Genomic DNA, 26,048 nt, shown 5'->3' with positions numbered 1-26,048 from the left:
GTGATTCAAGTCTCACATGCTAATAGTAGTTTCTTAATTCTTGGATTCTGATTCTAGTTTATCCTGAGAAGTAAGTCTTATCACTTATGAAGACTTAATCTTTTTTTTTTTTTACAAGAAATACAGTCCTTGAACACACAAAAAAATTAAATTCAGAAAATATTTTGGACTAAAATTAACTAAACTAAAATTAGTTAACATGAACTAACAATGAACAATATTTTACAGCAATTATTAATCTTGGTTAATTTCAACATATAGTAATACATTTTTAAAAACAAAAGTTGTGTTTGTTAACATTAGTTAATGCACTATGAACTAACAATGCAAAATTATATTTGTATTAACTAACATTAACAAAGATTAATAAAAAGTTGTAAAAAAATACATTTTTCATTGTTAGTTCATGATACCTAAAGCATTAACTAATGTTAAAGAATGGAAACTTATTGTAAAGTGTTACTGCAAGATTCATCATACAATATTCATACAGTATTTTCATACATAGCAGATAACTGTCTGCTCATAATCATATCCACATCTATATTTATGCAGATAACTGTCTTCTCAAAGATAGATGTATGGACAGATGTATAGATAGCCATATAAGGGGATGTTTTACAGAAATTCAGTTCAATATGTACAGCCCCAGCTGGACTGTTGCAGTCCAAGTTGAGTTGAATCGGAGTATTTACAGAGTAAAATAGGGGCAGAAATGCCAGAATTACATTCCAAAATGGACAAAGACGACACCACCTGCCTGCTTTTTGAGGAGTCCTACTATATGTATGAATGGACCCTTTTTTTAGGAGCACTCATCAATTCTGGTCACATCAGCCAGATCAGAGGCATTCTTTCAAGGGACTACTTTTCCTAATTTATTCACTGATACACATTACCCGTCTCTGTCTTGAACACTAATGGCAGGACAAATGAAAAGGCAAAGCTGATTCCATTGAATGTCCCAATCCTTAAAATAAATTGATCTTTTGCCCTCTAAACTCCAGCTTAGAGCTTTTCAAAGTTTGTCAGATTGTTTTAATCCTGTATACAAAAATAAAGTGTAACTTCCCACTATGTACTTGAAATTCCCAATGTTGAACTTCAGTTTTACAAAGTTTTCTCTATTAGAACAATTTAACAGTTATCAGTGTATGTGTCCCTTAAACATTAATAAAGTGTTATTGTAGTTATTGCACTAGTATGTCCTGTCATTGATCCTAGGTTTAAAAAAACACCAGCAATAAACATGAAATAAAAAAAACAGCAAATGAAAGCAAAAAACTGATACAACAGGTTTCAGACAAATGTCACTTTTCCCAAAAAACAGATCAACAGACGTGTTGTTGTTCCTGGCCCACTGTGTCAGTAAAACGAGCAAACAGGTCAGAATTATTTAGGATGAAAGATAGACACTTTGACAGTTGGTAGATCATTCAGCTGCCCTGAGGTACTGCATAGTAGAATGAAATGAGTTTAAGACAGTCAGGATCCAGAAAACCAGAATCTGTACAGGAGACATTAGAAAACATACATGTATCAGTGTCCATGTGAAAGCAGCTTTAAATAAAGTATATTTCTCTACTTAATCACTAACTTCCTTAAAGGAATATTCCAGGTTCAATTCAAATGTAGCATAATCTACAGCAAATATAAATATTTTGATATTCATCCCAGATATGTATGACTTTCTTTCTTCTGTTGAACAACAATGAAGATTTTTAGATGCTTGCAATGCAAGTGAATGGATACCAATATGTTTAAGCTTCAAAAGCACATAAAGGCAGCATAAAAGTAATCCATATGACTCCAGTTGTTAAATCCATATCTTCAAAAACTATATAAGTGTGGGTTAGAAACAGATCAATATTTAAAGAGGACTTATTTTGCCAAATTCACTTTTACATGGTGTTTGAACATAAATGTGTGTTGGCAGTGTGTGTACACAACCACCCTATAATGATAAAAATCCACCTAAATCTAAACCTAACCTAAAAACAGTGAAATAGACTCTCATGAGAATTAGACTGCTGGGGGGATACCTTCTAGAGTCTAGGCTGCGTTCCACCTCACATTAAACATCCACTCACTAACTTCCCTAAGCACTTCCCCTCCAGGGAATCCCTGCCGCCATTTCTGAAGTTCCACTTCGTTAATTGGGCAAGGGAAGTTTCTGTTGTCAGACCCTCAACACCTCGATTTTGGCCAAGGAAGCGAGCCTACACAGATGTATGCTTCAGGCAGCTCCAAATCCCACAATGCAACTTGATTGTGGCATCACAGCACAGATCACGCTAAAACTACCCTACCCACAAACAACTCTATTGTATGATGAAAGTTGGGTCAATTAAGCAGTTTAGAAATGTTATACTGAGATTTAACAGCATATTACTTGTAGCTACATTAAACTTACTGTTACACAGCCATAGCCAACATGTTTATTGTAATGTTACCATTTCGTATTTGCAAAACTTTATTAATCCTTTCTAATAATTAATTCCAATAAAAAATATGGTCACACTTTATATTAGCTGGCCTTAACAACTATGTACTAACATTAAATACATATAAGACTATGTATTTACTGTGTAACTACATGTTGTTCAGCAAAATTCCCACATTTGCTGCTACTGAGGTTGAGGTATGGGTAGGTTAAGGAGTAAGGGTAGGGTTAGGATTAGGGGTAGAGTTTTGGGGTAAGGGTTTGGTAGGGGTAAAGTTAACAGTGTAACTACAAATGTAATGTACTTTAAATGTAATTACAATGCAACAACATGTATGATCATAATATATACATTGTATAAAAGTACATAATAGTTAAGGCCACCTAATATAAAGTGGGTCCAAAAATATTTTTAATAAACAGACCAGATTTATACATAAGCCTCTGAAATTACAACTAAACTTTACCTGAATCTGTGATTGCATCAAACTCCAAAAACGTTATCTTCTCAGGTGCAAAAATCACAAAATAATTCCACAAATTAACATCAGACTTCAACATGCTCAAAGTGATCAAGGGCTCCAGTTAAACCATTGCATGGGTTCAGCCAGTAGTGGACACTCACACAACGTAAGCAATGACGTACGTACATCTGAGTCCATGAGATGGAGGCAAATTAGTGAGGGAAGGGGGGACATTTTTAAGTGGAACACAGCCCCTTCAATCTCCACTTTCACATTATTGTTCTTTTGTTTTTGGCGATTCACATTCTTCATGCATATTGCCACCTACTGAACAGGGAGGAGAATTTATAGTAAAAAAGGGCTTACTTATTGATCAGTTTCTCACCCACACCTATAGCTTCAAAATATGGGATGGCATGAGGGCTAGTACATAATGTGTGAATTTTCCTTTATGGTTGAACTATCCCTTTAAACCCTTAAAAAATTGGCCCCATTCACTTCCATTATAAGTGCAAAATTTTGTGGTAATCAACATTATGCCACAAATGCTGTAGCTTGAGCTTGACTTGTATTGAACCAGGAATATTTCTTTAATAAGCTTTTTATTAGTATTATAGACTGCTTTGAACATCTAAAATAAAAATAAAATAAAAAAAATCTGTGAAATGCACTCCTGTTATTGATAACTAAACTGTAATTTGTCATTGCTAACTATTTGGAGCAGTTGCATCAGATACATTGCTATACTTCAAAACAGAGCTTTGTTTTCTTTTAATTCGTACAAGCATTAACCCTTAAGCCTTATGCCCCATTAACTCTACAAGGGCTCACATTGCTAAAAGTTTTGTCTATTCCCTTTCCACCAGTGTCAACGCAAGGATAATTCCACCCCTCGATATTGACACAGTCCCTCATTGTTTCCTATGTCATTGGACTTAATCATCAGTAGAGTCATGCAACAAAACTAACAATATAAGGTTTATTCCTCCAGCCATTAGAGAGAACAGAGTGCTGTTCAGCATCACCTCTCTCAATGGGCAACAGTCAAGCAGCTCTATACACATCTGCTTTTTAGCGAGTCCTGGGTTGCTGAGAACACTCCCATGAGCAAAGCCAACACAACCCCCTTATATAAAGTTTAGCCGATGAGACAACTCATAAACAAGTATGAGTAGAAAATGCCCTGTTTTAATGAAAGATACCTAGACAGACTTTAAAAATGTGGTTGGTTTTAACATTCTATGCAAACTCAGATCATGACCTCGGAAACCATGCATAGGTTATGAAGTGTATATACTGCCCCACAGTGGTTAAATGTTATAATTACAATGCAAAAAAAACACTTGTATCAGTAAACCTAACATTCTGATGAAGGTTAATTTCCAACAACAACATGCTGACCTCCACAACTCCTTAGCATGTAGATACAATATTGTTCAATGCATATTTGGCTGAACTGTGCCCCGCATGTTGGAAGTCACCAGTGGCTTAGAGTGAATATATGCTTTCTTCACACTTTCCAGATGTGCAAGCAAACAGCTGTCTGCTGTGTGTGGAGCCACTGAGAGCTGAGCAGGAAATAAAAATATGTCAATAGATCATTCACTGTTCATGTCTCACCCCTGTATCCCTGACATTACCTCCCAAAACTAGCCAAGTAATATTTAACATGATTACCTCCGGCCACAGTCAAATGCATTTTCTGCTAATGAAGAACAAGCTCTAGACAGTACTTTTTTGTGCACAAAACCAATTCAAACACTGAACAAAAGAAACAATGTACTCCACTGCCTCACAGTTATAAATAAAGGAGAAAGTGTTCTCTGTCACTCCTGGTTATTGCAAACAACTGTCATACTGGCCTCCTTTTATTTGCTTATTTAACGTCCAAAGCAACTCTGTTAAGAGAAGAGCAGCAGATTGGAAGGTGAAAGAAAATACAGTTTAGCCTGATTAGTAGATTGATTTTGTGGAACTAAAAAGGCAATGCATCATCCCCTTCTGAAAAGACCAGCATTGGTCACCAGATTATGTTGTGTTTTGGGTGCTGGTAATCCAGCAAGGGATGCTGGTGTGCTGGTGTCTGCGCCAGGCTTAACCTTAATTAGAAAGGCTATGCTGTTCAACCAGCTTCACCAGTTAGGTTTTGCTGGTGAAAAGTATGGCTATGATGGTCCACCAGCTAGACCAGCACTGAACCAGCCTAGACCAGCATAGGCATTGCATGCTGGTTAAGCTGGTCTTTGTAGCAAGGCTAAGAGCTATTCACATAACTAAATAGAAGATGTTTAGTCCATTACCAATTCCTACCATTCTTCATGAAGGGAGCAACACGAGAATGTATTTTGGTGTGATTTTACTTGCAACTGTAGTATTGTCTTGATAATCACACATACTGTAAAATGTCTGTAGGAGTGAAGATAGCAACCTACAATCATGAAACAATCAGTGATGTAGTTTAGGACCCCTAACCTTTAGAGCCCCCTTTAACAGAGGAAATAATGTAACTAAAGTAAAAGCAAAGGAAATCCACCCAATACGGACAAGGAGGAAGCGGGAACCGGTTGAACTGTAAACATAAACTTTAATGGTAAACTTAAAACCAACATAAACAAACGTCCAGCGTGCATCTCTTTCTCGAACCAGCGCCTCCGGCTGCCCTTATCACGCTCTACCGCTGATCAGCTGATTCAGTGCTCTTCACGGCCCGGCCACACCCTCCTCGTCACAGTGCACTTATTAAGTTATTGTTCATTTTGTCTTGGACTTACACTGACACCTAGGGGCATGGATGTAGCATCATACAAACACAATATTTTTCAGAAAATCTGTATTCACAGTCAGCCATGATTAGTTTAATCCAGGAGTAAAGGTGTCCAATAACAGGGCGGTTACTCGGATTACAAATACGACTTTAAGTCTTTATCTCAAATTGAGTGATCATGATTATACAGTAAACAAATGTTTCAAAATTGCAATTAATTTATTTAGGAGTAAAACATTTATAACATAGACAACAAAATGTGCACCTTTAAATACCATTCTCTGAGTCAAAAGGTCCAGACAGTCTTACTAAATTATTAACAAGCTATTCTACTTAAATTCCACTCACTTTCCAGTTCCACAGTACTGGTTTTAAATTATTAATTAGGTAAGATGCTTTTTATTGAGACACTAAAATCCTACTCACAGAAAACATATTACAATAATAAACATTAAAATAAACAATCAATAAATAAATCAAAACACAACACCCTCCAAAACAATTACATTACAGATTTAACTGCAGGATCAAATCAATCTTTTCTAAATCAGCATCTTAACAATCTTAACATCATATAAATCACTTCCACTCTCACAATGGGAGACAGCCAAAATCCTGAGATCTTTCCCCTCTGTGTGCTGTTGCTATGGTTTTGAGATAACAGGCTGAAATACAGTATATACCAAGACACAGATATGTAGGGAACACCTGACCTTGAAGCTTCAAGGCTTAGCTCCCTTGGCTCTCATTAATTTATACCAAAACGTCTCTCTATCTCTCTCTCTCTCCCTCTCTCTCCCTCTCTCTCTCTCTCTCTCACACACACACACACACACACACAATGAGAACCTTAATTCTGCTTAATTTACAAAGTAGCAAATCCAGATAGACAGTTGGCCTATCTTCTTCCTATTACATGTACATTTTCATATCAGTGTGTAGATAAAAAGTATAAATTTAGCACAGATGCAGGTTTTTTCCTTTTTTGATATCCTTGTCTCAGTCTGCTAATAATAGCACAAATTACTAAACTGCTGACTTCCCTCCCTTCCCCTGAAATCCTAATTGCAGACTTGGCTCATCATTGCTCAATGACGCACACACCAAAACCCGTAGATCAGAGCCTTGTAGCACCTCTGCTGACCCAGCTACAGTATAACTCTAAGAAAGCCTTGAAGCCTACTGAAATGCTGTGATAGAGACACTTTCCTTGACACAAGCACAAAACAGTGGCCCTTCCCTCCCTTATGCTGTAATTAAAAGAAGATGTTTTAAAGGTCCTGATCGGCAGTAGGATAATATCTACACTATCGTGACTGGCCATGTTAAAGGAGACCTGAACTACAGTCTATTTGCGGTAGGATATATTGAGTTATTTTGTGTTAAACAACATAAAAATCATTTTTCCCAATGGTTTTCTGAAACAAAAAAATTACCTGCAGGTTATGTGTCTGTTAAAAGACAATGTGGCAACCGCTTCACCTCTTGCCATTGTTTGTAAGTGAACTTAAGGAGAAAGAGCTTGCTGTGAGTATCCAATACCTGCAAGGCATGGTATAATTTGACAGCAGGATGAGGGACAAAATGATATGTTTCCTCGGCGGGTTTGCTTGCACTGGTGCTTCTGACACACACACATGGTCATTATTAATAATGATAAGAAATCTTATTTCACTTGCAGCAAGTTTGCAAGAGTTTGAAAAGCTATGAAGCAAGTGAATATGGACACATTTTGTACTCATTTGCTTCTGTATATAGATAATCTGGGGTATTAAAGCAATGTTTCTACTGCAAAATACAGAAACTCACCAGCTGTTAAAATAAATAAGCTTTAAATAGTTTTCCTGCCAGTAATCAATATTACCCTGCCAGTAATCAATATTACATTAAGAGGAAGACTTCATTATTAACTTCAATTAATTATCACAAATATTAATTCTATTCCATTAAAAACACCAAATTGGATTACATACAATAATACATTTTCCACATCGAGATACAATTTTATCCACTATCCCATTATTAGACCTAAGTAATTCAGTAAGCTGCCTTTTTAAAAGAGCCTATTTTTTTTAGAGCTTAAACTGAATGGTTGTTTATATTGTGGAGCTGATCATTAACATGACTAAATGTTTAAAAATATATTTTTTCCTTTATCTCATTAAATTCTTACTAACAAAGGGTTTGACATTAATGCTTGTCTGCTGGTCCGGGACAAGTGGATTTTTGAAGGGGAAAGTGAAAGAGAATTTTACCTCCCCGACCGGACAAGCAGACTAATTAAAATATCAATAAAAAAATAAAAATAACCAGCTGTATTTGTGATAGCCTAGGCCTGAGTCACTTATTTGAAAGTTAATATTCTTATTCTGCTGTTGAAAGTAACACAGAGCACTTAATTTTATGATTTGCAAGTGATCTAGTAACAGTTGCGCCCTGTTTGATTGACAGGCAGCGTGTGTGTGTGTGTGCTGAACAGATTTGTATTAAAATGACTTGTAAATATAAATGTAAGCTAATAGTCCAGCTGCAGTTTAGTGTCATTATAATAATCAAACAAACATAACAAGAAAATGAGAAAACACTCACTGCTCTTGACTGAGTAACTTTAGTAGCTTTAAAAGTATTCATGTATCATCATGCATTGAAGACCAGAAGTAGTTTTATGTCACATTTCATTCTGAATGTTTACTTGAATACTTGATAGCTGCTGTTAAAAACTTTTAAAGCTTTTACAAAAAGATTTTTCTCAATTTGTATTTTTTGTTCTATTTTTAATACATTTCTATTCAGTGTTGTTTTTTTATTGTTATTTTATTACTGACTGTTTACTGGTCAGAACTTGAAACTATACTTCCATAATCAACAAATTAGTTATTGTTATTATTTGTTGTAGTTTTGAATCAGGTGTTGAGAATCATCAAATTTCACTACTGAAATATTGGTATTGTGATAATGTATAGCCTTTATTGTACATGGTAGATCTCATTCCATAGAAGTGTGAGCATCCCTGCTGTAAATTATGGCAATGGAGTCTTTTCTTTATTTGACCACCATATTTAACATAAAATAATTATCATATTACAATACTCCTCCCCTACCGAGTGCAGTTTACATTTCTGTTGCAGATAATTGAGTTGATAGGTACACTATAAGGTTGGGCATCGGTCATAATTTTAGTAAAATATACAACATCAACTTTGCCATGTTACTTGAGCATGTAACTTAAATGTCCTTTTTTCTCTCTGGACAAGTAACTTTTTTACTCAGACAAGTGAATGATCAATTTACTTGTCCAGAGGACAAGCACATGACAATGCTTAATGTCGAGCCCTGAATTAGTTCTGATCCATTAATAGGTTAACTTTGTCATACTATTTACAAAAACTGCTGCAAGACATCAACTGAAAATATGCAGGCTGTGTAAAAGGAATCATCCAGGTTCAATACAAGTTAAGCTCAATCAACAGCATTTGTGGCATAATGATGATTAACAAACAAAATGTTTTAAACTTTTCCTCATTTAATTATATGAGCAAAAATTGCAATTACAGTAAGGCACTTATAATGGAAGTTAATGGGGCAGGTTAGGGTTTAGGGTTACAATTACAGTAAGCAGTTACAGTAAGCACATAACTGTAACAACAAATTTGCTCGCTCTTTTTTTTATAAATGAGGGATGAGTCAAAATTATTACTTAACATTCCTTTAAAGCTTGAATAGAGGAATTTGGCACCTGTTTAACATGAGCTTTACTTCTTCATTCTGAATCTGCATTCTACCTTCTTCTCCCTCGAGAAAACAAATGACTCCTCACTATTCACAGCAGACTTCCTGTGATGGCGTAATCTATGCTTCTTTTTGGCTGGGTTTCCATCTTCCATCTTATTCAAATGGTGAATATGGTGATCCTCTCTGCAAGAAAACTCAGACAAGGTAGAGGCCATGAGAGGAAGACAAGTAGGCCAAGTAGCTTGAGATGTGTCTATGTCGGTGCATGAACTGTAAGTTTCCAACACCAAATCATCTGAACCATTAGTAGTGTCAAAGCCTAGTCCCTCAGTCTCCAAATGAGAAGGTTTATGAACATCCTCAGAGAGACTGGACATCCTCAAGCAATGTCTAGCATGCAAGCGTTTCTCTGTAGTTGCCATTAGTCTTTTCTTGTGCTTTGACTTTAGGTATTTATGTGATTGTTCTTTGTTCCATTTAACCCATTGCTCAGGTTCAAGGACACCTCTTTTTTCACAGCGTAAGGGCTTTTGAGTGAAGTTAATCTTTATAGAAGACAACTGACAAGCACACTTCTCAACAAGAGAAGCTATGCTGATATCACTGTCTATCCCGCAGGTGCTGGCTGGGGATAGATGATCTCTAGTTACTGGCTGTGGAATTAGTGTCTTGGACTGAGGAAGGCTGGCACAGGCCCACAGGTCTGAAGTCTTGATGTGCTCAATGAGGGATATACAAGTACGGCACAGGTACAGATCTTTATCTCCAGTTCTTAGGGAGCTCCTGCAAGATTCACAAAGAGATTCCTTATTTATGGCCAGCACAAACAAAGATCTTGTGCCAGAGCCAGGTGAGCTTACCACAGGAGACTGCAAATCTCCACTTGGGGTCATTGGGGAGTCGATATTGAATATTCTGAAACACGCACCACTCGTTGGGGATTTGGGTAGGCTCTCTGGAGAGGCCAATGTTGACATCACTGTGTTAACATCAAATTGTGAGGGAAAATCTATTAAGGGAACAACAAAGCCTTGCTGGGTTGAGTCTTTCTCTGTGACATTAAGCATATATTCTCTACTATTACCAGTTCTCGGAGGGACTTTTCTTGGTGGTTTTCTAACCCCCACTGACTGGGTTTTGCATCTCAGACATACATCGCCTGTTTCCGCACTGCTAGTTTGTGAAGACCTCAGTTCCATTGGGTTGCTTTTGTCTGTCCTCTGCTTCAGCCAGTTAACCATACCCATAGCCAGAGATATCTCTGTGTCACAAAGCTTTAGTAAACAATCCTTCCCCATCCATTTACTCTGCACAAGCTCTTGGCCAATGAAGTCTCTAGCCAAAGGTGGGGCAAGATTCTCCTCTGCTCCAACATGGAAGCTGTACATGGATAATGGAAGGTCACTGCATTGGCCAACAATGCTGTCTGTAAGATCTATCTCATTATCAAAGATAGGGGTTATCTCTGCATCACTGGGGTCGTAGAACAGTTCGTAAAGAGCATCTCCACTGCAAGTGTCACTAGGGAACTTGTTGGAGTGATCTGGGGTGAGGGAGCCTTTGCTGTGGTCCTCAAAACCAGGAGAAAAATAATCACAGTATCCCTCATCACTAAAGTTCTCTTGGTTGTCACTTTTTGGGATTATCAATTCAGTATTCGGTTCCCCAATCTTTGACTCTACAGGTCTGGGTGGATTTGTTGAGACATTTCCAGGCTTAGTTGTGGAAGGAGATTTTGCAGTAGGTGTTGTGGTTTCTGTTGCATTTCCTGATGATCTTGAACTTTGTCCAAAGAGTATAGTTCCATTTAAGGTTTCCCACACTCCAAACATGTCCAGGAGGTGAGCTGGTGAGGCAAGACACTCTTTACCTCCCTGGAAGCCTGTAACAGTAGGACTTTGTCTCTGAGGTTCACATGTAGCTTTGTCATGATCAAGGGATATAAGACATTCCTCATCAGCAAATATCTCTCCACAACCAGCCTGAGATCCAAAGCTTTTTAATGAGGCAGCATCCTCACAAACATTAGATGAATATTCACCTGAAGAATCTGAGAATGTCTCGCTGAGATCACAATCATACATGCTCCCTGTCGAGGCACGTTCTCTGTGCTTAAAAGACTTCTTCGTCCGTATCAATGTTGGAACATTTTCACTTTCAACCCCACACGGTAACATAGCTTTCTCATGCTTGTGTCTTTTGTGAACGAACAAGTCTTTAATAGTCTTTCTAGGCTTTCTTAGTGAGATCCTCTTTTTAGGAATGGATTTTGCTATGCAGGGCACAAAGGTCACTTGTGGTGTTAGATTACGGTAATCAATGATTTCATGACTGCTGCCAGATGTTTCTCGATTCTCGCGAAGTAGCCGTAGAGGCGCCTCAAATCCTGAAAAGCTCACACTGGTCACAAGCTTATTGTGATGGTGCTGGTTGGTCCCATCTTTGTATCCAGGGCTCTCAGTCTGCTGCAACCCCATTCCTCTTACACAGTCATGGGTTCTGCTCCTTTTAACAGAGCTGAGGAGATATCCATTGCCTTCTGAGAGAGTACCACTAAGACTTGAAGAGAGTGTCTTAAGAATGTCTGGCATAGGCAGTGAGCAAGGGCTTTCATTGTTACTTACAAATCCAGTATTTGGGGTGTTGTGAGGTTTGTGTCCTCCAGTGTATTTTCTTTGGCCATGTGCAGCATTTTTATTTGAACACTTACTGTCATCCGAAGAATCTTCACTCTTTGATAGATCCATTTTTTCATATACATAACTGTTGATAGAAACAAATACAAATATAAAAGGATGTATCTTTTTTACTCGTAAACCAGGTATTTTAGAGTTATGCTAATGTGTGCTTAAATCATAAATGCATCTACTATCTCAACCTCAGAATTTATTACTAACATTTTAATAAAATGATTTTATAAAACAAGTAATTTTAAGCATACGCTCAGTAGAGTTCCTCTGTGATTTTCTCTATGCCTGAGAAAAACAGTGTGATCATTTTACTTCATGATACATTTGGAAGTTTTAAGAATTTTTATATTTTTATTTTTTAAGATGTTCAGTAGGCTTACTTTTATTTTACATGTTAATGCCTTTGAATTTAAACTTATATTGAATTTTTATAATATTCTAACACGTTAAAATTTAACAAGAATTACAAATGCTGCTAGTAGCTACAAGATTTTAAATTGACTGTGAATTTAGGGTCAATTGTAACACTAGTTATGATATAAATAAAAATATTATAGCTTCTACATCTTAAAAATCCATCACAAATCCGTTATGAACATTATTTAATTAAATAATACAGTTGAAGACAAATATTTAGTAAAACAGATAAAAACTAATTTCAAATCATTATAATGTAGGGTCCCATTTAGCCTTTTGCTTTATATTATTCTTGACAGCTAAAACAATAAGTAGCAAATGAAGGCAAAAACTATTATTGGTCAAATGCATGATACCAACTGTATTTTTTTTTAATGATAAAAAAACAGAATATATATATACAGTATGTATTACCTCTAAATGTTGTGTAATACTTAAATGTTCCACACTTTTTAGGTATAGGTAATTTTTTAGCTTTTAAAAAGTGCCACTGTTCACCAATAACTTCTCTTTTGAAAATCTATTTAAAATCACACACAATAAAACTTTAATGTTATCATATTTGGCATAATGACCAGATGAATTATAACTAAATTACAAAAATTAATTAAATATATGATATCCATTGATATAATTGACTGTTATAAAATGTTTTTTTCTATTTATGGTGAAGTACATTATTTTGTTTGTTTCATGATTGTGCTTTTGTCTTTTTTAACCATATTTAATGTCATGCATTCTGTCATCATTTGATGTAACTAGTAATGCAGGGGTGGAAAGAATACTGAAAAATAATACAGTAAAAGTAAAAGTACCATTACATCTTAAAAAATTTAGTTTGAGTAGAGTAAAAGGACTTGTCCTAAAAACTTCTCAAGTAAGAGTAAAAGAGTAGCTCATTTAAAAGTACTCATGAGTAGTGAGTAGTGAGTTGCGAAAGCTATGCCCCTTTATATTAAAACTCTATTCTGCAATTTAAAAATGTTGCACACATAAGATAATTTACATTCCCTTTCATGGATGTTTGCCAGAAAGAATAAAAAATATAGGTATGTTTGTGATTGACAGCTTTTAAAATACATCACTTATCTATGATACTGTAAACACTACATTAGTCTGATGGAAAAAATAATTAAAAGGGCGACATGATTACAGAAAGATTTCAATATCATAATGTATGAAACAACTGCATTAAAATCAGTTTATGTGTAGGGTCTAAATATCCCTTAATGCCGACAGAGCATTATTGTTGTGCATAAAACTAGAGGTCGACGGATATTGGTTTTTTCAGGCCGATGCCGATCTTTTGAAATCCGGGTCGGCCGATGGCCGATTAATGCTGCCGATTTATTTTGGCCAATATGTGCTTGTTTTTAACCTCTTATTTGAACCTTTTATTTGAAAGACAAAATGTAACACACATAATTACTTAAGATAGACAACATTTCTCAACAAATACATTTATTGAACACTTGACCAATCTGCACTTGTACACTTAAATTAAAAATGTATAATGTAAAAACATATTGTATAAATAATGTATAACAAATATATTAAATAAACAAAGCAGGTGTTACGAACTGCTCCGAGACACGAAGGTTGAGATCCAAATGCAGCTTTAATTAAGGGGCAACCCAGACACGTAATCCAATATTCAGAGCATCCAAGAGAAGCACAGGCATAACTAGGGATGGGTATCGTTAAGGTTTTAATGGTATTACTATCTTACCGATACTGCTTATCGATCAGTATCATATCCGAATGTTATTTCAGGAAGGTCTACTAACATTACTGTTCAGGTGTGGTCTAAAAAGAAATTTAATAAAGTAATCAATTGTAAAATAACACTGCATAGTTTATCATAGATAGATTAATCCTTATTAATGCAGAAGTTATTCATTCAAGAGCTGTAAGTGATTTTCTCTTTGCCTTTTGTTGTTTGATTCGCAGTGGCTCAATCGTCAGCATGTTTATTAGACTGCTTCCCCTTTAAGACCGAGTTCATATCTAATAAGCTCCTGATGCAGCATATTTTCTCCCCAACTATTTCCATAACTACGTCCATTTAAGACATAAACTGTGTTTAAGTGAATCTCCAAGCCGGTCGTTTTGACATATTTTTGTGTATAGTTGATCGTTTAGACGCATGAAACCCAAAGTTGCCTATACTTTGCTTGTCTCGATGCGGTGTATTTCGGAGCGCGCGCCGCCTTGGGAACGGTACCTCTTGTGCTCTTTTTATTATTAAACGCGTCCCGCAATTTAGCAACAGTAGCTAGACTGCATTTTACAACAATCACCGATCGTGCTGATTCTGACGTTAAGTTTGAGTTTTAGGTAGAAATGTCAGTGCACCGCTGTGAAGGGAAGGAAGTTGTGCTAGACAGAATGCGGCTTATGTATAAATATTTTTTTTATAATCTTTGGAAGGCGAAATCTAAAATAAAATCAGACTAATAATCACATATCTAAACCAGGCTATGTTTGAATGTTTAGTTCTGTCACTCATTATGCTGGGCTCGTGTTGGGGTCGTTTTGTGCTCGCTGTGGCACCGCGTGAGCGAGTTCTCTCTCTCTCTCTCTCTCTCTCTGACTGCGAATAGCTAAATTGCATCACAGACAAATGGTTTCATATTATTATACATAGAAATGGCTGGCGATATAAAATAACTTTCTCTTTATAGCAATAAAGAATGTATTTTCTTAATTTCTCCAGTACCGACAGCAGAACCGGTAACGTCCGAGCTTACCAAAGCCAGTCCTTCAATAGCATATACTGCGTTGGTATATTTTTATTACTTATTTCTCTGCATTGAGTGACAACCCTCTCAAATATAAGACACACAAACAGAACAAATAAAAGTCTCAGATTCACTGTCTGTAATTGCAAAATTCTTGCTTCCTTATTGTGACATGATAGCAACCCTTCTGCTGTGATAATGCAACTTCAACTACACTATCAATATCCAAAGTAGCTGAACGTCATGTCAACTATCGCGTTTGTCACGTTTTTTCTTGAAGTTGGCAGTAACGTATCAAAAGTTTTTAATTAAATCTAAAGAAGTTATACAAATTTAACCCTTACTGTTTTCTCTAAGGAACTTAGCTCCTTCCTTAGGCACTGGATGAGGTCTGTTCACTCTGCTTGAAAATGACTCTAGGGGCAGTGTGCGTCGAACATGTGTTCCACAACAACACTAGGCTGCCCACAGATGCACCTGCCTAATAATCAGCTAGATATGCGTGGATATTGGCCGATGCCGATTATGTAAAAAATGCAAAAAATCGGCCGATTAATCGGTCGACCTCGACATAAAACATGTTCAAACAATGCAAGGAATGCACATTTTTTTTAGGAAATACCCACTAAAAAAGCAGGGTCACGTGGTGCGTTATGTCCCGCATAATAAAAGGAGGAGAACAGTTGTTTGTTAAAGGGGTCACATCAGGCTTAAAAGGAACAATTCACACAAAAAAAATATCTTGTCATTTACTCACCTTCATGCCATCTCGGATGTGTACGACTTTCTTCACAGAACACAAATAAAGATTTTTAGAAGAACGTATCAGCTCTTTTGGTCCAAGTGAATGGGTGCCAAAATGTTGTAAGCCAGCATAAAAGTAGCCTAATCCATGTGACTCCAGTGGTTAAATCCATGTGTTCATAAGAAATATGATAGTTTGGATGAGAAACAGATCAATATTTAAGTAAATTTTTACTATAAATTCTCCACCCTTCTCAGTCAATCTCCACTATAACTTTCACATGCTTCTTTTTTGGTGATTCACGTTCTTCATGCATATCGCCATCTACTGGGCAGGGTGAAGAATTTCTAGCAAAAATGTACTTTAATATTTATCTTTTTCACACCAACACCTATCTTATCACTTTCGAAGACATGGATTTAACCACTGGAGTCATTTGGATTAATTTTATGATTTATGCGCTTTGTGGAGCGTCAAAATGTTGGCATCCATTCACTTGTATTTTATGGACCTACAGAGCTGAAATATTCTTCTAAAAATCTTCATCTGTGTTCTGCAGAAGAAAGAAAGTCATAGACAACTGGAATGGTATGAGGGTGAGTAAATTAGAGAATTTTCATTGAGTGAATTATTTCTTTAAGTAGCACATGGGGGTGACACATTGTCCTCCTTTTGAGATACAATGTTCCACATTGATTTTGTTCTTGTATCTTTTAAGACCACAAATATTTGTGTTCTCATTCCAATGCATGATGCACAATTTCCTGAAATTTGTGACTGGTGAAATGTTCTGCCTGAAGTATTGCTCTGCAAATGTTGAAACTTTTTATAAAGTCTAAGCATAATTATAAATTATTTTATCATCTCTACTTTCCTAGTAATTTATTTTACAAATTAACACACTCTCTACATCAGGGGTTGGAATTATAAAAAAATAAAAAAATGAACAATATTATTAAAAAGTATTAATGTATATTACATTAATACTTTTAAAGCTACTAAAGTTATTCAGACAAAATAGTGAGTGGTTTTCTCATTTCCTTGTTAATGTGTGATTAATAACCTTTATATGACATAGCCTACTAGACAGTGCTCAATTCACATACATGTACACTTCAAGTCCAACATTTTGATGCAAATACGATTTTTATCAGACCAAACCGACTGTGTTAACATTAATGCTTCATCAAGACCGCATTGGCGGAATTATAATGTATTTGATTATTTAGTCGCGAAACCGCTATAGCACTCAATGCCACCTTATTAGCTACCTGTCAGTCAAACAGCCCGCAGCGAGAGACGTCAGGCAATAAAAAAATCGATCTTTTATATTTTATCTAGATCAACCAACCAGTGGGCTCTTATTATCGCGATCGATTAAATAAACACCCCTGTTCTAGATGTACAATATAGGCTAAGTATGGAAAATTACTCAGAAGTTTATCATCCATACTGCGGACATCTCTCTTTTTTTCAGATAAGCGTCAAGATTGGTTTTTTTGCCCAGCCCTATTGATAATGTTGCCTTAATCTCTCACATCAACCCAATAATCTCAGCGATAGAGAGCTAATTTATAGGCTACATTATAGACACACAGAATCTAGTTAGAAGAAAAATTGTATTTACCTCAATATGTTTCTTCAAGGCCGGATTAATGCTGATATCTGGCTTGAGCAAGTTAAACGACTCGGTTACTAACGTAACCTCGGTTCCCTGAGAGAGGGAACGACTATTGCGTAAGTAGCTTACGCTATGGGAAAACTCCGTTTCTCGAGAAATATTGAAGTCTTTATGTAAAACGCATTGCAGCTGCACAGCAGACAGTGATGAGCGAAGCAGCTCGGTCACTGGCTGTGCTGCGGCAACTGCTTGAACCAATGACGGGCGATTTAGAATGCGCCACCAATGGGGGCGCCCGCTTCGCGGCTCATAGCCTGCTGAAATTAGCATATGAGGGCTATATAATGAGCATCCCGTCATTCCGGTTCTTTAGGTTCAATCGACTGAAGCGACTGACCAAGCACAGGCACGGCAGCTTACGCAATAGTCGTTCCTCTCTCAGGGAACCGAGGTTACGTTAGTAACCGAGTCGTTCCCTTATCGAGAGGTCTCTCCTATTGCGTAAGTAGCTTACGCTATGGGAACCCCATGTAAAACGCCGTGCGTGCTGACTTCGCTGTATAAAGCCAGAGGCGGGTGCCTGAGCCTTAAAGCAAAGTGATGTTCCACGAGCCGGCCAGAGGCGAGCTATTTAGTGGGGTATGACAGGGCACCCTTACATACAAGGTGGGGTGCTCCTTTTACAAACACAAACACATATCTTATGTACTGAGTTTTTATGTACTGGTACGCATAATAAACCCTCTAAGCCGGTCAGAGACGGACCTTATAAGGGAGGAGATAATGCCCAGCATGTACATACTCTAGTTCATTCCACAGTCAGACTGATAGAATGTTGGAATGTAGTGAGGGGACCTGTAGGTTATAAAACCTGATAAATGTCGAAGGCGAGGCCCAGCCTGCCGCCGCACAAATATCTTGAATGGGTATCCCACTCGACCATGCCCACGAGGAGGTCATGCTCCTCGTAGAGTGAGCTCTGACGCCTAAGGGGCATTGAAGGCCCTTGACCTCATAAGCTAGCGCTATAGCATCCACTATCCAGCGCGATATTCGTTGCTTTGAGACAGCGAGACCCTTAGTTCGGCCGCCAAAGCATACGAATAATTGTTCCGTCTGTCTGAACAGGGCAGAACGTTCCAAATATACTCTGAGCGCCCTGACCGGGCAGAGTAAGTTTGCGTCATCCTCGTCTGCTGAAGACGATAGCGCTGCCAGAGATATCACCTGTGCTCTGAAGGGTGTAGAGAGCACTTTAGGAATGTACCCGTGCTTTGGCCTAAGGACAACTCTGCAGTCGTTAGGTCCAAATTCCAGGCAAGCAGCTTGATGACAGCGTGCAGGTCGCCTACTCTTTTAACTGAAGCGAGTGCCAGCAAGAGCGTGGTTTTGAGCGAGAGCTGCTTGAGGTGCACGGCTCGGAGAGGTTCGAACGGGGCACCTTTGAGTGCGTCCAGGACCGTGGCCAGGTCCCAGATCGGCACCGAAGGTGGGCGAGGAGGGTTCATCCTCCTAGTGCCTCTTAGGAAACGAACAATCAGATCGTTCTTTCCCAATGAATGTCCTTTATCAGGATTGTGTGACGCTGCTATGGCAGCCACATAGACTTTGAGCGTGGAGGGTGTGCGGCCCGCCTCCAGCAGCTCCTGCAAAAAGGCAAGTACACTCGGTATCTTGCACGTTTTGGGGTTCAAGCTCTTGGTATCACACCAGTCACTGAACACTTTCCACTTTTGGGCATACAAGCGCCTCGTAGAGGGGGCTCGTGCCTCAGCAATGGTTTTCAGAACTCCACTGGGGAGGTTCTCGGGAACCCGTTGAGGGGCCATGCATGGAGGGCCCACAGATCGGGGATGAAGAATCATCCCGCTGGCCTGTCCGAGGAGGTCTTGCCTCAGCGGAATCGGCCATGGGGCAGATTGCATCATCTGTACCAGCTCTGGAAACCACGTCTGGTTTTTCCAGAGTGGGGCTACCAGGAGCACTGCACATTTCACCTCCCTGATCCGACTGATGACCTGAGGCAGCATCGTGATCGGGGAAAAGCATACAAGGGCGGCTCGGCCAGATTTGGGCGCAGCGTCCGTGCTTTGAGAAGAAGAGAGGGCAGTGTGCGTTTTCCTTGGAGGCGAAGAGGTCGACCTCTGCCTCGCCAAAGGTACGCCATAACCACTGAACCGTCCGAGGGTGGAGAGACCATTCTCCTGGGAGAACTTTGTCTCTGGATAGCATGTCCGCTCCTTGGTTCAGGGCGCCTGGCACGCGTCGCTGCTCTTAGCGAGCACAGGTGGTGTTGTGACCATAGGATGAGCTCCCTGGCCATAGAGTGCAGGGAGCTCGACCTGAGTCCACCTTGGCGATTTATATCACGAAACTACCGTCATGTTGTCCGTTCGGACCAGGGCGTGTTCGCTTTGCAGGTACGGAAGCAGGGCTCTGAGAGCCAAGGCGACCGCTTTCATTTCAGACAGTTTATATGTAGAGCTTTTCGGGTTTGACCAAAACCGGAAACAGGCCTACCCTCGTAAAGGGCCCCCATCCTATTTTGGAGGCATCTGTCGTGATCATTTTTCTCCGCGTATTCACGCCCAGACTCACGCCGGTTTGATACCATTTTATGGCTTTCCAGGGCGTCAGGGCTTTTATACAGCCGTGATTCGCTCTGATCAAAAAGTGGCCTGAGCGCCACGCGCGTGAGTGGGGACGCGGCTCTTGAGCCAGCTGGAGAGGACGCATGTGCAACAATCCTAGCTGGAGTACAGCTGATGCCGAGGCCATGAGGCCGAGCATTCTTTGAAATCGTTTGACGGGGCGTGCGCGCCGTTTTGAACGATGTTGCAAGGCGTCGAATAGAGAGCGCTCTGATGAGAGGCGCTGTCATCTGCACTGAGTCTAGCACTATTCCCAGAAAAGAAATATTCTGGCTGGGGATAGCACGCTCTTTGCAAAATTTATTCTCAGACCCAGGCATTGTAAATGGCTGATAGTCCAAGAACTGTGTGTCATTAACTGAACCTCTGATTGTGCTATGATTAGCCAATCGTTGAGGTAATTCAGTATCCGCACTCCCGCTGTCTCAGGGGAAAGAGCTGCGATCCATACATTTACGTGAATGTACGGGGGCCAATGATAGGCGAATGGTAGTACTGTGTACTGGTATGACTGTCCCTCGAGCGAATCTCAGAAAAGGCCTGTGATGAGGCGCTATCGGGATGTGAAAGTAAGCATCTTTCAGATCCACTGATAGAAACCAATCCGGGCGAACTTGCGCGAGGATATGTTTGGTTGTTAACATTGTGAGCGAGTGAATCATTAGCGCTTTGTTCAGATGTCTGAGATCCAGGATGGGGCGAAGGCCACCGTCCTTTTTCGGACGAGAAAATAGCGGCTGTAGAAACCCGCCTAGCTCAAAGAGGGAGGAACAGTTTCTATAGCCCTTCTCTATCAGTTTGAGCACCTCGGTGTGTAGAACATGTGACACATCTTTCCTCACTTTCGTCTCGACCACCGCTGAAAAGCGGGGTGGTCTCTGGCGAATTGAAGTGAGTATCCGTGTTTTATTATGTTCAAAACCCATTTCGGCATGTCGGGATTTTATCCCAGGCTTCTGCTCGCACAGATATGGGCTGAATGCCGGCTGGGGGTGTGTCGTAGTGGCGTATGGGCCCGCCCGGCAAATCGCTTTGTGCTAACACAGAATCTACAGCTCTCAGAGGCGCAGGTGCGCGCTGAGCAGCTGTATTGAGTGCCGAGTGCAGAGGTGCGTGTGAGAGTACAGGCACATGCGCTATTTCGAAATGCCGACAGCATGAGTGCTTGAAACTGTATGAACAGTGTTTTGAAGTGGGGTGCATTCATCATTATGGGCACGCGGGCCACGTTCATAAAGCTTTCCGCATTTAGCGGGGAGTTTCTTAGCTCGCGCATTACATCTGTGATGTTTCGCGGCATAGCTGTTTGAAACTGTGTGAGTAGCTGTGTGTAGGGTGCGTGCAATGCAGCAGGCACACGCGCTACACTTATAGCACTTCCCGCTTTTACTGGGGAAGTGTTTATAACTAGTGGGAACAGTGCTTGTGTGTAGCAGTGCATACATGACAATAGGCACACGATCTACATGTTTGGGACATCCAGCCTGAGCTGGGGAGGTGTTTGGCACTGTTTGGACAGTATTGATATGTGGGAATGCGACTTTAGTGTGGACATGTGAACCCCTAGTGACACAGGCAGAAAATGACTCTTTTGGTGATTTCTGTGTGTCGCCGTAAAAACGGAGTTTGATTGCAGGTGAGCGAGTTTTATGACTGGCCCATTGACTGCTGTATAGACATTTCCAGCCGCCTGTAAGGGGACTGGGTAATGTTTTGAATGTTTGAGAGGAAGCAGTCCGGCATCTGCGAGACACGTACTTCCTCTTTGCCTTCCTGCTGCTAGGAAGACTTACGAGGCTCCGAATTCAGGGTGATTCTGGGTCGAGGGCCTCGTTGCTCCTGCGGCTTTCTTCAGCGAGCGGCATCGAGCGTCCTTCTCCGGTCTGCTCTTAGGCTGGGAGACGGGTGGCTCTGCCCTGGCTCGCTGCTGCTGCTGGGGCGGTTTTTGAGATGAGCTGGAGCGCTTAGGCAGGAAGTGATGCATAGCTTGCGAATCTTTTAGCGTGCGCAGTGAAGCGCTCCGTGAAATCTCTCACCGTAGATCCGAACAGGCCGCTTCGGAGTGACAGGCGCGTCAAGGAAGGGTGCTTTATCGCGTCCTTCATCTCCGTTAGCGTTAGCCACAGGTGGCGCTCAGGGCGACCAAGTTAGCCATGGCCCAGCCAATGGATTGGGCGGTGGCCTTTGTGGCTCGCAAAGCTACGATCCGTAGCGGTGCGCAGGTCCTAAAAGCATCAGGTTCAGGTCCAGACTCGGTCCATAGAGCGGAGAAGTTTGGCTTGAAACACTTGTAGAACCGCCATCGAATGCAGCGCTGGCGCAGCTTGACCGGCGGCGGCGTATCTTGCGACCGGTGAGAGCTGATGTGGTTCTGCACGGCTCGATGGGTGAGAAGCTCTGGTCTTCCATCCAGCGGTGGAGGGTGGGCATAGATGGTTGGCCACAGTCTCCTCTAGAGGCGAGGTTGCCTCGTAGCCTCTTTCTCTCGCGCCATCCACTGAGGAGAGCGAGGAAGAGAAAGAAGGCTTTAGGCGAGGCAGTCGTGAGGGCTTTCCACGACTTTGTGAGCTCGTCGTGCACCTCAGGGAAGAAAGGAGAGGGTCTCTGTCGGGGCCTGCCGGCGCCCTGCAGGAACCACTCGTCCAGCCGGCTGCGGGTGGGTTCTTCCGGAGAAGACCAGTCGAGCCGAGGTCTTCCACGGCCTTGGACAGGATACTGGACGATCTCCGAGTCCATACCGGTGCCGCTTGTCGTGTCCGCTGTTGTAGATGGCGCGGGGTCGAGCGAGCCCGGCCAGTCGTCAGATGCAGCGTCAAGAGAGGCTGTCATCCTTTCGATTGTCGTCCCCGATGCACCGAGCGAGGCGAGACCCACCGCCGTTGGAGGGGTGCAGGCCCGCTCGTGAAATGGACCGGCTGCGGGGAGACATCTAGTAGCGGCGATGCACGGGGACTGAGCCGGCGTGACATCACCGAGTCGGGTGCTCTGGCAGCCTCTGTGGCGGCGCTTTTCTTGCGCGGCTCGAACAGAGGTGGCAGCACGGGGCAGCTGGCTCAGCTGCGGTGAAAGCGGCAAAGTGAGCGCGCAGCTCGGCGAGGCCCAAGAGTCGCATTCAGGACATCCGCCCTGAATGAGTGCAGCTTCTGCATGGTCCAGACCCAGGCAGCGAGTGCAGAGGGCGTGCCGATCTCCGTTGTGAAGAGGGCCTCTGCACGAGCGCAGGCTGAAGGCATTTGCAACAACGCCTTGGAAAATCACTCTTTTAATTCTAAAAAGCGTCGCGGGGCTAACGCTTGCAGAAGAAAAAGGATATGCGATCTTGCGCCGGATGGCGTAGCAGAAGGCTTTGAAGGCGGCTGAAGGTGCGGCGTCCTCTCAGCAGTCCCGCTGTATGCGTGTCAACGGCGCGAAAGACTCCAATAATCCGGAGGATCCAGCGAAGAGAAGGTCTTCGCTGAAGGAGATTAAATCTAAAGAACCGGAATGACGGGATGCTCATTATATAGCCCTCATATGCTAATTTCAGCAGGCTATGAGCGCTGAAGCGGGCGCCCCCATTGGTGGCGCGTTCTAAATCGCCCCGTCATTGGTTCAAGCAGTTGCCGCAGCACAGCCAATGACCGAGCTGCTTCGCTCATCACTGTCTGCTGTGCAGCTGCAATGCGTTTTACATATTGACTTCAATATTTCTCGAGAAACGGAGTTTTCCCATAGCGTAAGCTACTTACGCAATAGGAGAGACCTCTCGATAAGGGAACTCACAAGACACTATCAAGCAATTGGCTTTTTTCACTGCAAAAACCCTTTTAGGTGCAGCCGTGATGTTCAGGTGACCTGAGCTTGAACAGATGGCACCAAATCTGCAGCTGCTGTTCAAGTGTATGATTTGACGGAAGTCACGAGACTCTCCCTAGCCAATCATGTTGATGGATAAAAATAAAATCAGGACAGGGAAGTAGCGAACACAGATGGTGGGAAAATAGCACAGTAAAAGTAGTTAAGGCACTTAAAATGTACTCAAGTAAAAGTATACCATTTTTAAACTACTTAAAAAAAAAGTTAAATTCTTAGGAAAAATTAGTTAATTACAGTAACGTGTAATTTGTTACTTTACACCCCTGCAGTTATGGCAGTAAAAATATTTAATTCAAAACTAGATTTAATTTATGATTAATCAGTGAACAATAATCATTGATACATATGCTAAAGTAGACTATTTTGTTATCCTTTTCCCATAAATTGTAAGGGGTTTAAATAAATAATGGATCGGTAAATTTCAAACACCTAAAAGATACTGTGCTGAAATGATGAATATGACAAAAACACTCAATGTACAGCTAATAACCTGTTCAAATTTTATGCATGTTAAGATAACATTGTTTAATAAATATTAAGGTCGCACCACATTACATTTATTAGGGTCAAGACATTACTCAAACACAAATTTAATTCCAAGTTTAACATGGAGTACAAAACTGTTCAAATATTTAATATGCAATTTTTTCATATTTATAGTAAAACCCTTTAAAATTGTAATCCATCCCTTGACCCTTATATTATTACTTGGCTGTGGTTCCCACACCTTTTGATCAATTAATTTCCATCACTTTTCCATCATGATTACTGGATATGATTTTATAAATTTTTTTAAACATTGTTTTATAGAGTGCAAACATTTAAAGCTAAGCAACTAATTTTATAATAATTCCCATGACTTTCCCAGACTTGGAAAACATATTTCAAACCTGTTACCTGATATTTCCATTGCAGTGGGAACCCTACTTATTGCTAGTACATTTGTAGTAGTCGGTGATGAAATTAAAATGTTACAAATGCCCACGATATTTTGCTTCTTGGAATAGTGAAATTGTCAACTGTCCCATTGAGTAGAAATTGAGGCATATTCGTTACAACTAAAATGATTTAACTGTTATAGATGTCTGATTACACAAGGGCTGTACAGAGTATAAAATGGGTCACAGAGATATTTGGCTGACATGACAGAATACAAATGGCTCTCAAATTTGATATTAGGGAAGGAAAAAAGAGGTTATACGGTAATACATCGAACACCACGACGAAAATTCTTAATCCCGCGCAAAACCTAAAACCATATGAAAACGTTAAATTCCCTGATATACGTAACATGTTTAGCCGTTTGCCTCACATGCTTGCATGTCGACGTTCGACTATATTTTGCAACGTACACCTCCTAATAAACATTTTATTCGCAAAAAAAAAAAACACATTAGAATACGCCTAATAAATGGATCAAACTGACACGTCATTTTTATACATACCTGTATCAGAATGAGACAGAGCAGAGGGCATTTGTTTGGCGGAGCTGGTGGTCTTCACGCGCGTGACAAGGTGGGAACTCTGGCTGTCAGAGCGCGTGTGAAGATAATTACGACAACCAATCAGAAACTAGGAGAATCTTCATAACAGACATCATGACCAGTCACTATATCTAAACAAACAGCCCCCTACATGTGAGGGAAAGTACAGTTCTGAACAGAAAGCTTATGTTCAAGTTTTGTTCTAAAACTTCTAAGTGCAAACACGTTCATCACAGATAAGGACCCCATCCAAGATACATCAGGCACAAGAGGTTATCATCTGTGGCTTCTTGAATGAGATAGTGTACATGCTCCTCAGTGGACAGAGGCAAACCCATCACTTTATTCCTGTTCTTGATCACTCCCTGAAGTCACTGATCTATGTCCAAAACATTGGTCTTAGCCTAGAAAGGAACAAAGATTAAATTATATCTTAGAGCT

The 26,048-nt window shown here is 40.4% G+C and overlaps 1 protein-coding gene across 1 annotated transcript; it reads right to left on the bottom strand.

The window, feature by feature from the left end:
• Positions 1–245: 245 nt before the first annotated feature.
• Positions 246–25,626, bottom strand: amer3 (APC membrane recruitment protein 3). The gene is made up of 3 exons (XM_052134118.1): positions 25,569–25,626; positions 9,408–12,166; positions 246–1,507 (listed from the first exon to the last, which is right to left on the bottom strand). Exon 2 carries the CDS (start codon positions 12,148–12,150, stop codon positions 9,424–9,426), a length of 2,727 nt encoding a protein of 908 aa, XP_051990078.1. The 5' UTR covers positions 12,151–12,166; positions 25,569–25,626; the 3' UTR covers positions 246–1,507; positions 9,408–9,423.
• Between the last annotated feature and the right edge of the window lie 422 nt (positions 25,627–26,048).

This window comes from Xyrauchen texanus, chromosome 9 (genome assembly GCF_025860055.1).
Source record: "Xyrauchen texanus isolate HMW12.3.18 chromosome 9, RBS_HiC_50CHRs, whole genome shotgun sequence".
Lineage (NCBI taxonomy): Eukaryota > Metazoa > Chordata > Actinopteri > Cypriniformes > Catostomidae > Xyrauchen > Xyrauchen texanus.
Note: the sequence above shows the minus strand (reverse complement) of the source record. Positions and strands in the feature narration are given on the sequence as shown.